Below are 17,574 nucleotides of genomic sequence, written 5' to 3'. Positions count from 1 at the left end.
AAAATTGCTGTCGAATTGTTTTTCACAATAACGTTAACAGTTTTGACGTCCATTTCTGTTGAGGTTTTTCGGAAAATCGCGCTCACAAATTGCGCCACTATGACGTCATTCCCATGGTCTGTACTTAGTTATCAACCATAGTTGTCAACCAATTAGCGCGCCAGAAATCGCTCGGTTATTGTAAAAACGTGTTTTTTTTTAAATAGGGTACAAACTTTTCGATGTCAAAGTGCTTTTAAGATTATTTTTTTTAAAAGGATCCCGCCTTTTATATTGATTCCATACCTTATTAGTTATAATTAGCATATTTGTAAAGTCACTTGTGCCATTTTACAATTGACAATTTCTGATAACACGTGCATGGACATGATTTCAAGGCGTTTTCCTAAAGCCCTTTCTAGCAGCCATAGAAAAAAGATTAAAAAAAATAAAGGCGGATAGAGTTTGTCTAAGTATTTTGACCGTTGCAATGCGACGGTGATTTACGTGACTTCATTCCAATGGATGCAAGAGTGGAATAAAAACTAGCCTGTTCCAGGCTCTCGGTCAGTATGGCAAAAAAGCGAGCGAGCCGGACGAAAAAGCGAGCGACCACCTCACCCTCTCTCTCCAGTCCTCTCGCGGCTTTTTGAACATTTTTCACGATCCGTTTTCCCCACCATCTTGGAACCTGGAACTGGCTAAATAAAAACTGCGTGCCAAGTTTCACAAAAATGAGATTAAACTGGCATTACTTGAAATCAAAATGCACTAAATTCGTGGTTAAGTCAAGTCCGAGTGAACGTAGCCATCATATAATTTGACACGGCGCCGACCCATTATCAAATGGCACACATAAACAAATTAAAACGGATAAATCTTTTACACTAACTAAGTAATAGTAGTGATGGATGCCTGTTCTGTTACTTTAATTTGTGGTTCAACCTCAGTGTTGTGAATGCAAACGTTTCATTTATAGCCGGCCTTCTTCTGCGAGGCTAAGGCTTTTTACTTTTATCTTACAGGACAACAGACAACCATTACTGTCAACGTTCTCACCCCGACTGACTTTCCTGTTGATTTGTATTACCTTACTGATGTGTCCCGATCCATTGAAAAGGAATCCATCAAAAGACTTGGCCAGCTGTTAGGTAACTGATAAAACTGTAGACAAATTTAACAAACAGGACCGGGGAAGGGAGGGGGCAGGGGTCAATGGATGTTTATAAATAATGTAGCCTGCATGACAGGCGCCTTGCCTTATAAGCCAAGCAGGGCGACGTCTCACGCTTGGCGCTCGTGTCGCGCTCCGCGCGAAATATCGCGTTCGCCCCGCTTGGTTCATAAAGCGCCTGTCATCCAGGCTACAAATAATACCGCTCATTGACTGCAGAAGAAATATTAACTACCAGCCCCTTGTAAAGTACACTCCTTATAAGCTATCTTTAGGAAACAACAAACAACACAACTTTGAAAAGGGACGTAACGGGAGGGGGATCCATGTTGTTTTGTTCCCAGAAGTATACCCGGTAATTTCAAAAGCAACGGTCCCCGTTACTTTCGGATTAATAGGAGGCAAAAGGCGCTGCTACTAGCTAAGGGTAGGTAGCTTTTGCTTGGGATAGTTAAAGAACGTTTGTAATTTACAGTCGTTTCAGAAACACAAAATAAGATCACAGTAAAAGTTCTCCTAACGGACACTTTCGTAAACGGACAGCTCTACTTACGTCTGCCTCAAAACCCCATTTTTCTTAACTTCTATACAAACTCTGTATTATTTTTAAGTTCCTGTAAGCGGCCAGCTCCAGTTACGGACACCTTTTTCGAGTCCCGAGGGTGTCCCGAGGGTGTCCGCTTACTACAGCTTCCACTGTGAATGGTCATTCCGTTACTGACTAGCTGTGGAATAATTACCCAAAGAAAAAAGCTGACAAAATAAACAGAAAAAGCTCCATATGTTAGTTTTGACTGTCGAAAGTTATGGCTAAACTATCATATTGTAGTGTAATTAATTACAGTATCATTTGACCTCATTTGAATCTGCTGACTAATGTATCTTAATCCAATTTAGACAATTTATCAACCTAAATCACTGAATGTGTTGCGACTTGTGGCCCCAATTCGGGAACTTGGTTGGGGGCGGGGGGGAGGGGCTTTTCTTTCGGGCTCCAATAGGACGGTAAAAGTAAACGCTATTCCCGGGAGTCGCCGTTTTTTTTTCGGGGGGGGGGGGGAGGCGGGGGCGTTACTTTCGGAATTCTACGGTGCCCATAAACTGGTCACAGAAATGGAAGTATTACTCCATGCAATCTAATCACTCTAATCACCTTTCTAATCATATTTTTTTCTATATTTTAGCTGATGATATATCAAACTTGACGTCTCATTTTCGTCTTGGACTCGGTGTGTTTGTTGATAAGCCGATATCTCCTTACATGGACTCTGAGCCGGAGAGGTAATTGAATTTGTATTTGGACTTCAGACTTACTGGAAGACAATGTCAGAGCGGTAGGCCCAATTTCTCCTAGACCAATACTAAGGAACATAAATAAATGAGAAGACAGTGCTCCCTTGATTGACCTTTCAAATTTTTGGGCCTTAATTTTCAGTATTCTCGGAAAAGGACGAAAGTGTGGGGGAGGCAAGGGTGTCGGGAGCTCTGGAAAATACGGGGGTAAGGGCGGAAAGAGGAGTAAGGTCTAAAACGGTGGGAGGCATGAGAAATAGGGGGAGATCAAGCAACAATGCTTAATATTTCCAAATCGAAAAAGAGCTTTATTGAAGAAGCCAAGAAGAAGGGTGCGTAGGGAACTGGGGCGAGTTTCAAATTTCAACTAATCGATAAACTGACACCATCATATAAAAGGTCATGTTGAGATTTGTCATTTGACCAAGTTTGGTGCTCTAATCTCAACATGACCTTTTATATGGTGGTGTCAGTTTATCGATTAGTTTAAATTTGAAACTCGCCCAAGTTCCCTACGCAACTCCGAAATGGCCAATTGGAGTCGGGAAAGCAAAGTACAGCAGGTAGGAGGTTTGGATCGCCTATTTCCGCCAACGAAAAACTGTAGGTTACATGCATCTTACAGTGCTTTCACTTAATCCAACTCTGTTGGACATAAAAAGAAGAACCCGAACACGAAGCCGTCCCTGGCTTAACCTCGCGTATAATGCTGCTTTAGCTTTTTCTTTGGTTCACTGGATCTCGCCTTAATCCTATACATAAACTAAATGAAATTGAGCGAAATCGAATGTGGAGAATTATTTTTTTTTTGTTATTCCATTAGCCCTTGTTGGATACACGTTTTGTTACAGCTAACTCAGGACTTTGCGCTTTAAATGTTAAGTAATATATTCCGCAGTTCAAGTCGATAAATTATATACACTTGTTTATATACATATGTTCTCTTTCGTGCAACTGAGATAATTTTATCTTTTGGTTTACGTTTATCGCGTGTCTTCCATTCAGGTCTCCTTTTTGAAAACATATTTTTTGCGTTTACTTTCTCGAAGGGTTGCTCGTCCTGATGCAGGAAATCCTAATTCCATTCCAACATTTGGTTATCGCAATGTCCTTCCACTGAATAAAAATGTCTCCCTGTTTCAGGTAGGTACGTTGTAATACCTCGCTTAGATTAAATTGCCAGGTCACTAAGCACAACCCTAACTGTAAAACGGCGTGTTAGAAGAAGAAATCCTGAATCTTTGAGACCAGTCTATATCTAACAACCCAGAAGTATATTCAGCGTTGACAATAGGAAGCCTAAGCAACCGCGACGACAACGACTTTAAAGTGACATTTCACTGTCCTCGTCATTGTGGTTGCTTAAGCTCTTGCTAAACTGGCGGGTTTACAACTGTCGTCATGGCGGCCATGTTAGTTGGTAATACCAAAAGCGTTTTCCTTCGCTGGGGAATAAAAGCTGTTTTCATGAACATGATTTCTGGGAAAAGATTGTATTTTTACCACCAACCTGACCTTGTCACGCGTTTCCAAAGCAAGAAGAGGAGACAAAAATCATTCCTCAGCCTCTGTAACATCAGAGCGTTTTCTTCGCCGCGTGGCCAGCGAAATTTTATGGAACAAAAGAAGTTGTTTGATGCATAAGAAAGAAAGTTCAACTCTAACAGGACTGACCTGGTGCACCAACAAGGCTGTTGTTGTCTATTTTCCGCTTGGTGTTGCTGTTTTTGCTTTTTTTTGGTATAGCACTGCAAGTGACCTGTGACGAAACACTGTAGTGTTCACATTCAATGAAACTAAAGCCATATAATTGTTTTCAGTATGCCATTGAAAAGCTTAAATCGTCTGGGAATATTGACAGTCCCGAAGGAGGCCTGGACGCTCTTGTTCAAGTAGCTGCCTGTGGAAAGGTACATTGATGATTGTTTTGCCTTATCCTTTACGGAGGGGCATCAAAAAACCGTGCACTGGTGAGAGCTCTCGCCTGGCGCCAATGTGGCAGTTTGGGCATGATCGCTTACGGGAGGTATTCAGCTCACGAAAATTGTACCGCAGGGGATCTCTTCCTGAGAGGACCGAACACATCTAAATTTTATAAGAGAATTCACTGCAAGTAGTTTCCAAGTTACGACATTCGTAGTTTCATGTTGTCATCGATCGCATTCTCTTAGTAGTGCGCTACATACAACGAGCACAAGGATCAAACCATACGACAGGGGGATAACAACAGTAGAAAATTAACTAGGCCATCATCCATAAATGTGGGTCGCGGTCACTGACGTGAGAGTGTAACTGTAGTGATTTCACTGGGAAAAATGTGGTGGTTGGGATAGGTGGTCGCATAAGAGAGGCAGTCACACGTGGTCGGGTCTGACTGCAGTTTTGCCATAATCTGTAACGTTCATTTTGGAAAATTATGCTGGTTATTTTGCTTTGTAGAAAATCGGTTGGCAAAACAAAGAAGAGGCCCGAAGAGTGGTGGTCTTAACAACTGATGCAGGTTACCACTGTGCGGGAGATGGACTGGTATGTTTTAATTTTTTTGTATTTGTAGTTGCATCGGTTTTTGCATAAGTCGTATTGCATTTGCACTTATGTTGATCCTTGCATGTGTAGTCTTCGTTGCATTTGCCTTCGCACTTGCATTTTGTAGTTGCATCGGTTTTTGCAAAAGTCGCATTGCATTTGCACTTATAGCCATTGGTACTTGCATTTGTAGCCTTCGTTGCATTTGCCTGCGTACTTGCATTTTGTAGTTGCATCGGTTTTTGCATAAGTCGCATTGCATTTGCACTTATATTAGTACTTGCATTTGTAATTTTCGTTGCATTTGCCTTCGCACTTGCCTTTGCACTTCCAATGGGATTTGCATCCGCATTTACAGTTGTATTTGCATGAAATTTGCATTCGCATTCGCGTTGCATTTGTGTTGATACTTGACTTTTTACCTGCATTGATATTTGCACCCGCATTCGTGACAGCTGCATTTGATGGCATTTGCATTCGCATCTCCTTTTACAGTTGCTAAGGTCGATGGAGTTATCCGATTGGCTTTCTAATGCATACCACATCCCACAAAGGCAAGGTTACGTTACTCACTGGTGGAGAAACCTTTTTAGAGTAAAGAGTACATTCTTTACCTTCTCCAACCAAATGGCAGAAGCACGTGTAAGACACAACGTCAATGGGATACACGATTAAGCAACAACGACGTCGACGGCTACGAAAGCGCCACTTAAAAAGTGAAGACGCGCTGCTTCAAACTTCACGTTCAATTCATTAAATGTTAGCAATTTCTTCTTTGAATTGAATTCTAAAAGACTTTATCACAGTTCAGGAAATAAGAAAGAAATTCGTTGTCTTGTGTTCACGTCCTCGTGATAAAACGTGACATAAGGCATTTTCACGTCGTAGTCTTGCAATGAAATGTACAAAAAAAGCGTGTTGTTGTTTTGACATTCTAAACCTATTGGTTTTTTGCCGTTGACGTCGCCGTCCTCGTTGCTTTGGCTCCCTATTATTGTCACCCCAAATAAGGGCATTCTCTTTTAAGGTCGTGATATAGTATATATGCGCTATTGGTCAAGCGTGTGGTCATTAGTGAATTAGATGTAGGGACAAAGGCTGGCCCATCTTGCTGGCTCGGGTAGCCAGTCAGAATACAGGATTTGCTATGTCTTGCCCATTCTCCGGAAGCCATATGATAAAACTGATCAAGTGCATTACCTTCCATAGCTTGGGGGAGTGATTATTCCGAATGACGGTCTTTGTCATCTTGAAGGGCAGGAATACGCCGCATCATTACATATGGTACGTTGAAGAGTTAAAAGCTGCTTCCAGGTCAGCAATATTCATTATACTTACAGGGAGGTATCAAGGCTCAGTAGTTGGCAGGCTAGACTTGCAATCTTAAGGTCGCTGGTTTCGAGTCCAACTCCAACCACTGGCTGAGATTTGTTTTTGATAGTGACGAGGTCACCCTGCGAGCATTTGTTAAGGTCGAGAAAAGGAGGCTCTCCCTGAACCACGTCAAGCCTTTGAAGGCTCCTAAGGCCGAATAGCCTGCGAGCAAGCTCTCCGGGGCGCTCTGGTGGCGGGGCGGGAAAAGGAAGGAGAGCTTGCAACTACGTCTCTGGAATTTGAATTCCACCTCAGATTCATCTGTGGCTCCTTGTTGACTGAGCTGCTAGATTTCCGCCAATCAGCGCGAAGCGGAAACGAGCGCGAATGGAACAAACTTTGAAAAGCACGTGCCAAGGGTAATGACGCCATTACTAATGTCATCTCCGCCGATCAGCATTTCGCATCGACTTTTCGATGTAGATATTCAAATTCCCGAGACGTAGTTGCAAGCTCTCCTTCCTTTTCCAGCCCAACCGCCAGAGCACCCCGGAGAGCTTACTTGCAGGCTAAAGGCCGAAGTTTTGGACTATTCAATCTTTTTATTGAGATAAACGGATGTCATAACTGAGCCCGTTGTACTAAGCCCACAGCTGTTGGGCATGGGTTAAAAAAATTGATCCTAGCAACAAGCAGTACATACTCAATAAAGATAGACTGTATAATTACAGACTTTCTTGAGTAGGCCAACATCGAGCATAGTCAAAGAAAGGCTCCACCAGCAGGGAGTGACGAATTCAACTCCTCGTCCAGACTTGATGTCTTTTGTTTGTATTATTTTTTGTTTCTAATTATTTTAGTGGAATGAGTGTAAACCAACAAGGAGAGCTAAGAAGGTGCTCTTCCACCATAAGCCAAGCATTTCATTTAGATCCAGACACGAAGATTTAACAGAGTGTTAAGAGCATGCCCGAGTAAAAAGAGAGAAAGGAAATTTCACCAGCGAGCTTGAGTTTATGGCGTACCATTGTCGCAACATGTAAGGGAATCCGGTGTCCTGGAAATTTTTGCCCGTGGAATCCGGAATCCTGGGATTTGGAATCTGGAATACAGCTCAGTGAAATCCGGAATCCCACTAGCGATTGGAATCCGGAATCCAAGTTCCACTGAGAAAGAATCTAATCCAGTACCTGTAATCTGAAATCCACAGAGTTGGATCCAAAAATTTCATCCAAGACTGGCTTGGATTTCTTTAGATGGGCTGACCATTGAATAAAAATAATCCTCTTGCACAGGCATTATGGCGCCACACAACAGGGAACTTTTAAATAATTTTGTACTCTCTTTTCTTTAGGATTATCCTTCACCAGGATTGGTTCGCGAGGTTTTGCTGGAATCGAATGTCGTTCCAATCTTCGCCGTCTCCGCTAAAGAAAAACCAACTTATGAGGTAAACGTTGAATTAAAAAATGTTTTGATAAAAGTGTTAACTTTCAGGTGTCATTCTTTTATTTCTCGCAGTAAATAATTTGGCGAAAGTAGACTTTATGAATTGACCTTTTTTTCGGAGACTACAGATCTTTGCACGAAGAAAGAGACACACTGCCATTGATGAGTCTTTCGTAGCATGCCCAGTGCGTGAAAGAGAGCAATATGCAGAATGACGGTTTACGTTTGAAAGCTTTTTATAGACTAAGCATCAGGAGCATTTTAAAAGAAGTGGAAATTGCACAAAGCAGAAGTTTAAACCTCCTCTCTCTATTATCCTTAAGAATGTTCCAAAGGAGCCCGAGTCACCTCCTTCAGAATTTGAAAGTATACCCAGTAATTTAAAAGATCTTAGTACAGTTTGAACCTAATGTGGCTTGTCTAATTTAGAGACTAAAGCTGACTTCCATGAATCCATCAGTAAATATCAGCTCAAAAGAGTCCTTAAATAGTTTCTTGGTTGAGGCTTAAAGAACAATTACATAGCCCTCCATCAAGCAGCTGTACAATAAAGGGAATCAGATTTTGCCTCGGGGGTATTTAACTTTCTGGGCCCAGTTGTTCAAATCGTGGATAATACTATCCACTGAATTTATCTTTAGCTATCAAGTGGATAACGCAATTATTTTCCCTAATTATACTTGTTCGCTATATCCGTTTGGATAGCGTCATCAGACGTATGAACAACCGGGGCCTGCTGATGAAGAAGTTGATTGCCGTTTGGCAGCATCTCGCCCTGAACCTTTCATTGCAACTAAGCATAATTATGTGAAACTTGCACGGATTGTAGAAATCATGGCCAGTGGCTTAAAATGCATGTTTGTGGACTCTAATTCTCGCTACTGTTAGCAGTTTTCCCCCATGCACCCTTTAACTCAAAATAAAAGCGATTTTGTCTACTTTAAACACTAATGCTTGAAGGCGTTATCTGTTTGAGAGCTAACCTGCAATCAGGCGTCGTAATTGTGTTGTAATTTGTTATCCACGGAGCGCTTAGGAGTTGCTAAGAACTCGTACGCGTTGAAACGTGTCCTTGAGTTCCAGATCGAATTGGAATTTGATTTGTTAGGTTTTTATGGAAAGGGTTCTCCAAAAGAGGTTGCAACTGTAATCGTAAATTCAGTGTTCCCCCAAAGTTACTTTATCACGAAAATGTTTGTACGACATGCGCGAATATTGAAGCATTTACTTTTCTGCCGCATGTACCAAGCAATTGTAAGTCCTTACAAATTTTTTGACTTCCATTTTCTAGGAACTGGCCAGGTTTCTAGGAAACGAAACTTATGCGGAAACAGGCGAGCTGAAACAGGGCTCATCCAACATTGTGCAGGCCATCGGACAAGCCTACAGGGTAAGCTTCAAATAATACAACCGACATTTACTGCCTATAAGTCAGGACAGTATTCTTCTAGGCATTGGGGTAGCGAAAACTGTCATCAAAAGACTAGAAAAGAAATATATTATGATGTATAAAACCTTACCTGGAACGACACCAATAAAAATATTTAAGATCAAGTTTTTTTGCGTCAACGAGAAGTTTACTAGTTAGCAGGAATCCTTAAAACAAAACTGGCCCTTCTGCACCCCCGTTCCGATTATCTTAAGAGACAGTTAAGCTCGGTTTGGAACAGCTTACCCTCAGAATTACATCACCCGACTTTCTTAAGTGGTTTTAGGGCAAACCTGAGTTGCGCAGATGATTAAATGTTTGGACACATAAAAGCAGCCTATATTGTTTCATGCAAGTTTCATTTTACTTGATGTTGATAAGTATAAACTGATAAAAGGAAAGTTATCTTGCAATAAGTTATTTTACCTTATCTACATCTCTCTACGATTGACCGAAGAGTAGTTCAAAGTCACCTTCTGTGACGAACTGTAAATCTATTTTTCTCAAAAAAATATTGAAATCCACTCAAAAAAAGAGAATAAGGTCGTGTTAATTATAATTTCGATACACTTTCTACCCTTTCAAGAAAAAATGGGGAAGGTTTGAAAAGGAGCCAATCCTGCGGGGTTGGGGGAGGGGTTGGGATGAGTCTTTGGGTACCTCTGTGCATCCCCTTTCCTATTAGTGTCTCAAAATTTTTTACTTTTTCACCTAATACCCCCTAATTTATCTCAAGTACAAACTTTGTATCTGAGCTGTACTTTTCTTCTCGGTCAGAGACCTAGATCTGTAACTTAGACATACTTCATCGAATTACAGTAGCTTTATTAGATGGCGCTGGTATGTTTGAGGTTGTTCTTCCCAGCGAAGTCCGATTGTCATAGTACTGTGTATTTCCAAATCGCCAAGTCAGGTCTGTCTTTCTACTCAGTTCGATTTGTATATTTCATCCCTATAATTTCTTCTTCTCTTTTGTGCGTTCCGCTTTTAGCTTTAAAAATGACTGCTGGTTCGCTTGAGACCACAGTATCAGGCAGATGGTTATTGTCATCTCGTCTGCACAGAATCAGGTCAATAAAGAATAATCTAAAGCTTCTCACTTGGACAAAGTAGATTGCAAAGTTCAATAGAGCGCTTAAATACACGACACAACCCGTTCCATAACGCCACGCGTAATCAGTTGTAAAGTCACGCTGTGGCTTAGCTATCTGCGTATATGCAATGTTTCCTAAAAAGAAAAAGAAAGGGATTATAAAAGAGAATGTTAATGCAACGAGAAGTGTGGTCCCCCTAATCTTCTTGAGGCGTAGCTCGGCCTGAAAATCTCTCTTCGTCACCGTGGCAACCTGTCGTCTCCCGCTGTCCCATACGGTTTTCATCAAACAGAGGTTGACATACGTGACGAACATCCCTGGAAGAATGTACTGTATTGGAAGAACGATCCATGTTACTCTAAAGGGAAAGAAGTGTTCGTTATTTTTACAGATGACAGTGTAGTGAGTGTCGTTAAGGACCACATTTGTTCCGTCATATGTCGCCGCAGGGAGTAGCATGAAGAGTGCTCCCAGTAACCACGCAAAAATGATCATTCTGCGCATGCTCCTGGTTGAGACTGTGCGAAAAACGGTGTGAGTCGCTAAATACTTCTCAATACTTATCACCACAAGGGTGTTTACGGTAGCAGCTGAGAACAAGAAGTTAGTATACCGCACCGCCTTGCAAGCCCACCCTCTTTGAAATACATCAAACGAGATTTGAATGCAGAGCAGAGGTGCCGAGACTGCCGAGTTAAGGAGATCCGACAGAGATAAGCTCCTTATGTATAAGTTCAGATTGGTAACGAAGCGATTTGTTTGTATAACACCTCTGTTTGGCTTTTTCCCGAGAAAGTAAAATATGCAACAGTTTCCAAGAAATCCCACTATACCAAGAAATAACAAAACGACGCATAGAACACGTTTTGTGGTGTTTCCAGCCGGCGTAAAAACGTAGGTTAGACGCAGTGTCTTTGTGTGATTGCTCAATTGAGTTGAATTGCTTCCAAAGAACTTTGAAGGTAGCCATGGGGTGGGGAATATGGTTTCGTTGTTCATGGTTAACTATACTCAGCCCGCGAAGTTTAATAAGGCAGCCAGGAAGCTCACCAAGTATCCGGTACCTGTTTTAGCCACTCTGTTAAAGAAAGAAAAATTGAATTAAGAACTAACGTATGACGTTTTAGCTAACAAAACGTGTTAGTAAATCATAGAGGAAATACAAAGGAAACCCTTGGATTACCGAATTTAAGAAGCGTAAAAAAACCCCGCATTTTTACCAAACCCTCCTTTCTGGATCTATTTTCCGCGGATTAGCATGAAAATGGCTAAAATTTTCCTAGCTGGCTGTAATTTTTCCTTTTCGGCGAATGCACATATAAAGCTATTTGTTGGCGAATTTTTTCGATCCTTCTTTCTTGCTCTTTTTTTTCATTTTCCTTTATTTTCTATGTGAAGTATTGTTAGTCAGTTGATCGTCTTTCTTTCTCGTAGAATTGTTGCTGAATATCTTTAATCTAGAAAGAAGGAAATTTTATCTAGAAAGAGTAGCTAGTTAGGGGATGGTGAAATTGGCAGCCAATTTTCGCCCAAATTTTAGTAGAATTTTGTTCGTAAAACTCTGGCTGGATTGGTTAGAATTTCCCAAAATGAGGTGTTTGTGGAAAGATCTATCCCTTCCTAATTTGTCGTGCTTACTGAACTTAATCACTTCAACTGAAAGCTAAGTCCGTTCAGAAATGCATAATCTGCGTCGCTCTAAATTGGCCCGAATTGGCTCGATCCGTCCATGGGGTTAACATACTGAACATGAGAATTGCCTTTCTTCCAATTTAAAAAACCTGTTCCTCGAAAAAAAAAACGTTAAACTTGACTAACTTTTATCGAAAAAAGCCAATTTGTGACAAATTGGTTACGGAGAATGTTTTGCTCCGATTTTGTCAGCGAAAATACTTTTATCCTACTTATTCTTCTCCAAATTAAAAAGAAAGGATTAACATTTGTAGGTAGAATATGATGCAACATTACTCCAGATCAGGTAAATTTACAGTGGGAAAGAGAAGAAAAAACATAGTTTGACACAAATCAGATATGACAAGCCAGAATGGGCCATTTTCACGATGACGTCTTTTTACTACTAAGACCAGGACATTTTGTTTTTCCCGCCATATTGAAATTTGGTAGTCCCAGTGAGGGTTAAATAACAAAAGATAATTTGCTCAAGGAAGCAAAACCTTGAAGGATTCTGGTCGCAGTAGTAAAATGACGCCATCCGCGCAAGTGGCCTATTGCGAGGTGACCTCCGAAAAGCTTACACGAGCGGTCTCCTCACATACTGTCAAATACATTATAACTATGCGAGACGAAGGAAAGTATAAGGTTAATTTATAAGTCTAAGAAGACTGTTAAGCAATTTTCTTTACGTCTTTGGGTAGAGAATCAGTCCAAACAAGAGAGCGTAAAGGACCTTTATGTTCTCTTTGTGTTCCTAGGGATGCAGCGTGGCCGAGTAGTTAGAGCGCTGGACTTGTAATTTGGAGGCCCCGAGTTCAAGTCCCGCTCTGACCGCCAGCTGGCTTTGTTCTCGGTAGTCCCGAATTTAAATCCTCGACCACGCCTCAGTGTAAATGGCCAGCTGGTTTGCTTCCGGGCAGTTGGGATCCTTAACCCTGTTATGTTGGATTCAACTTATTTGTTTCAGGAATTTGCTCGGCCCTACTGGCGTTAGTGCTATAAATACTGCCAAGGGTAAATAACGGATATTCATATATCTATTTTCTTTCATTTGGTCCAAATGTCCTGGAAACGACTCCGGCCCGTTGAAATAATTGGAAGTTCAATTATAATGGGACAGTAGTCTTCTGCACTTAGTATTGTATAAGTATATTTGATTGTTTTTGAGAAATACCTTATGATAGGAAATTAAATAACTCTCCATGAAATTAAGGTATTGGAAATTAACGCCACTTAGATTGGCGCTAATGACAGTGTGATGGAAAACGACTGTCGAATGAAGGAAATTAACGCAAAAGGAAGGGTAACATTTCAAAATGAAGGAAATTAACGCGACGTGCACAAAGAAACAAAACATGTTGAGACAACAGGAACAAAGTTCAACAAATCATCCGAAATGGAAACTTTGTTCGTAGCACTGTCCCTAAACGTACGAAGGGGGCCAAGTGAAGAAATCCCGCCAGTTCGAGGGTTCATCAGGGTTTTACTGGTGCTGGCGGATCTCCATCCTGATAAAATACTCCTTTCTTAGGTGTAAAGAATGTGGAAAGAGTATTGAAAATTTGAGGCCGAAATAATGGAAATCAAGGTCGCGGAATTAAGGTTTACAAAAATGAGCGTGAGTTGAATTAACGCTCTTTTCTAAACTTCGTGCTAATTAAATGAAGCGTTATTATAATTTTCAACAATCATGAAACTAGAGAAGAGTAAATGATGATGAAGCAAAGACATAAATTTTGCTCTAAGAAATATCAATTTAAATTGAACCCTTGGATGTGCCGCACTCTATAATAATAATAATAATAATAATAATAATAATAATAATAATAATAATAATAATAATAATAACAACATTTTTTCTAAATTTTAAAAAATAAACAGTAAAAGATTTATTGATACCAATGCCTATTTTTCAACAAACTCGCTTAAAAAGCTATTCAGTCAAAACACTGTTTGCAATTCCTCTCGATTAAAAAACACTTAATTTTGATTGGAAAAAATTATTTAATTAAAAAAATATTCGGATTAAAAACTTTTCATTTCAAATTTCGATTAGAAAAAAAAACTATTTTCAATGATAAACGCATTCTTACTAGGAAACTGATTACTAAAGAGGAAAAAAATAAGATAGCGTTCTCAATGCCTTATTAACCGAATATGTGTGTCCTGTTTCAATATCGAAGTTAATGTCCGACATAGCAATAATGATAATAATAATTCCCCACCTTGAGCAGCCTCGCGAAGACGCGCGCGGGCTGCGAGGCGACAGCCTAATAAAGCCGCGCGCGAAAGTTCCAACTGAGGCAGAATTGATCTCATTTGCATCATTGCCCGCTGGAATTTTTTATTGCCTGCCGCTAAGAAAAATAATAACGCCGAAAAGTTTACTGCGTCTTTGAAGCAAAATAATTCGGAAGGCTTCATTGGCGCACCATAAATCTTTATTTTTTCCCTAAAAAGTAGACCTCCTAAGCTTTAAAAAGCACGGTGGGCGTATAGGACGCAAACAGACGCAAAAAATTGCGAGGTAGAAACTAATTTTGAATTTTTCATTCGTTTGAGCTTTATTTGTTTTGCCATATCTTCAAATTTTAATTTTGCCGTCATTTTCCATGACCGCCATTTTCCCGCCAAAAAGCGTTAAAATCGAAAAACAAAAAGTTTGAGCTCAAACGAATAAAAAATGCAGATTTAAGTATTTACTACCTCGCAATTTTTTGCGTCCTATACGCCCTCCTCGAAGAGACCAAAAATACCTTTATGTTGAATATTATGCACTTAATGTCAGATCCCGAGGGAAACAGTTTTGTTTTCCCGAGAGTCCTGATGTTTTTCGAGACGAATTCGAGGGAAACATTGGGCTTAACATTAGGGTTTACAGGCTTATTGCAAACCAGGAGTCAGTATTAATTTTGTTGCGCGGTATTTCGTTGGCCTATTTATCATCATCATCATTATTATTATTTTTCGTTTTCTCTATTTAAGAAAATAGAAAACCATAATTGAAATGGAAAACTAAAACCACGACATTCATAATGTAGATGTAGATGGTAATGTAATGTTCCCACCTCGTTCGTATGTAATAACTGTCCCAAATAATTTTGTTTATCCTGGTCTGCTCAAGTGGATATTCTTGCAAATTTGGCCAAAAATGAACACCATCAGGTTTTGAAAATCATGTAGGTAAATACTAGTCTGTTTAATGCCGGTAAATCTTTTATTCTCAACCATCAAAGTTTGTTTCGAAGAAATATATAAGTAAATCTATGAGTAGCGACTGAGCCGGCCACAGTCTATGTCTAACTGTCATCGCGAACTATTAGCGACTTTATCGTATTTTTTTGTCTTGCCTACCACATTTAGGTCTCGTTTGAGTTACAAGTATTCGTTTTCAAAGGCACAGTTTTGCAAGATGCTTATTTAGATACCAGCAGGATAAATTAAAATTTCCTGGTATTTTGAGCTAATATTGTTGGACAAAGATAATCTAAATAAAATTTATAAATACTTACCCTCCAAGCTGAGTTCAAACATAAAATAATTGCGCATTTAGCGAAGGTAGTATAATCTTGTTTGGATACTGCTTATCTATTTGAGCAGGTGAGTTTTCAAGCAATGGACAACAATGCTGGTGATTAATAAGCATATGCAAAGTAACTAAAAAAAAACCCCAATGCATGCGCCTTAGACAACCGTAAAGAGAATTGTTCTTTTCAACCTGGAGAAAATCGGAAACGTTTTGTATTAATTAACTGAGTCTAAAGAAAATGAAGCGTCACTAATGACTAGATGCTTGAAAAGAATATATTTCACTTCCGTCGAACACTGCACAGTATTTTCTATTTTCTTGCTTGCATGGTTATAAGATTTTCAGGTATAGTGTCTGATTTCAGGATTGCTCATATTTGTTTCATAAACTGTCTCATACAACTAATGTTGTTTTAGATAAAAACGGATATGCCTACAATTTCAACATGCAAATTTTTAAATTTTCTTTCTTCTTATCGCCGGAGTTGTAAATTGTTTGTTCTAACACGAAACAGGAAAGCAGTCTAACTATAAAACTTGTGTCTAATACTCTCAATGGAAATTTTAAGCGCTTGGCGGAAACATTGGCCAAGTAACAATGTGGTGCTTCTGGTCGCTGTGTGCTTTTCTAGCCAAGAAACAATCTTTAATAGAGCATCTGTTTACGAGAACCGTTGTGTAATGATAAAAAAAAAAACGTTTTTGGAAGGGCTTACGTAAACCTAACTAGATTTCAAGCACCAAAAGTGTGATAAACTGCTTTTATTGTAGACCCCCACTTTCCCGGACAGCGAGTTAGTGCTCCTAGTGAAGGCAGTTTGTTGTAGAGCGGACTTGCGCGAGGAGAAATTTGGTCGAAACCATTTGCTTTAAACAAATATCATGTGTTTACATTCAGATTAACGTTCATTAACACCCATTGATTAACATTCATTTTTAAAGGAGTTATTTTTACCCTTTCTGTAAGTTCATCCAATTTAACTCTATCACATGGGAAAGAGAGTCCTTTATGTAAGTATATTACTGTACGTAAAATTTCTCTGGGTTATATTATCTTAACTCTAGAGATAACCCTGTGAAAACTAAAGTACTAGTAAATTCCTAATTTCTTTTTGTAAAATCCTTAGTAAATCTGCTCTTATGCAAACGTTTGCTAAAGTGGTTTCATTTGAAAGGTAACATCATAAGGATTTGGTTTAAAAACTAGAGCGGAAAATCAACTTAGCTAACTTTCCCTAGGAGAATTTCGGTATGGATTCCACGTTTGGATATCTGATTGTTGTAAAGATGCGAGATATATTCTATATTCTTCCTTGAGGACGGTAAGGGTGTTAATAAGCATCGGAAGCAGTGACTTCACAAAAACAAATACATGCCTGTTGGGGGTACAGTACAGTACCGCAAATGATCTCCATTGTCGACCGCAAGAGATCCCGTGAAAAGTAGAGGAATAGAATGGATTGCATGCAGGCATGGATGGTAAATTTGCTGAAAACTTGAGCAGCGCGTAGAGCAATGACATGAATAAAAGGATAAATAACCGAACTGTTTTTTTTGGCATTTTTTTATCCTTTCTTTCGAGCATTTGATGTTTCGTTGCTGTGAAAATTTAGGGCAGGAAGGACGTTAAGAACGAAACTTGTCTTTCAGATTTTAACGCCTAAGAATAGGGAAATATGACCCCTGTAGAGGTTTCCGGTTAATTTCGAAATACACTTATCAACTACAGCTCGTTAAAATGTCGCGTCTGGTGGAGACAGAGACAGTTATAAAGATTCATATCAGGGAAACAGAAACAAAGGACGATTAAGAGGAAAATTTTGTATCAATAAGCAAAGAATTCCCCAGATGGTGTTGTATTAGAGCGAGCTTTTATTTGGGTCGTTTTAGAGCCGTTACACTAACTTATCATTTTCTCAAGTTGATACGAGGTATATTAAGATAGATATATTTGAGGAATTTGTTGTTAAGAATATTGTATGTAATTGAAATGCAGTATGTGAAGTTAAGTTCAGTTTAGTTTTAATGCTAACCAGCAATTGAAGCAAGACACTGCTTTGCTGTTCAAGAGCTATTGTTTCACTGATAGTATTTAAGTTATTTTTCTTGTTTGC

At 39.6% G+C, this 17,574-nt stretch overlaps 2 protein-coding genes across 2 annotated transcripts in view; one reads left to right on the top strand and one right to left on the bottom strand.

Annotated features, from left to right (window-relative positions):
* The first annotated feature begins 1,015 nt into the window (after positions 1-1,015).
* Positions 1,016-17,574, top strand: part of LOC140929577 (integrin beta-1-like) — a 28,845-nt gene continuing 12,286 nt past the window's right edge. The window contains exons 1-8 of the mRNA XM_073379330.1: positions 1,016-1,130; positions 2,338-2,434; positions 3,496-3,589; positions 4,267-4,356; positions 4,886-4,972; positions 6,182-6,256; positions 7,641-7,736; positions 9,027-9,125. Of these exons, the coding sequence (XP_073235431.1) occupies positions 2,415-2,434; positions 3,496-3,589; positions 4,267-4,356; positions 4,886-4,972; positions 6,182-6,256; positions 7,641-7,736; positions 9,027-9,125 (561 nt within the window). The 5' untranslated portion in view covers positions 1,016-1,130; positions 2,338-2,414. The remainder of the gene's footprint in view (positions 1,131-2,337; positions 2,435-3,495; positions 3,590-4,266; positions 4,357-4,885; positions 4,973-6,181; positions 6,257-7,640; positions 7,737-9,026; positions 9,126-17,574) is intronic.
* On the bottom strand, positions 10,088-11,257 carry LOC140929953 (rhodopsin, GQ-coupled-like). Its single transcript, XM_073379632.1, has one exon. It carries the CDS (start codon positions 11,255-11,257, stop codon positions 10,088-10,090), a length of 1,170 nt encoding a protein of 389 aa, XP_073235733.1.

The sequence above is a fragment of the Porites lutea genome, chromosome 3 (assembly GCF_958299795.1).
Source record: "Porites lutea chromosome 3, jaPorLute2.1, whole genome shotgun sequence".
NCBI classification, from domain to species: domain Eukaryota; kingdom Metazoa; phylum Cnidaria; class Anthozoa; order Scleractinia; family Poritidae; genus Porites; species Porites lutea.
Note: the sequence above shows the minus strand (reverse complement) of the source record. Positions and strands in the feature narration are given on the sequence as shown.

Bases quoted from the DNA above. Each gene is read 5' to 3' on its own strand.
- LOC140929953 (XM_073379632.1), bottom strand. From the start codon at position 11,257: ATGAACAACGAAACCATATTCCCCACCCCATGGCTACCTTCAAAGTTC.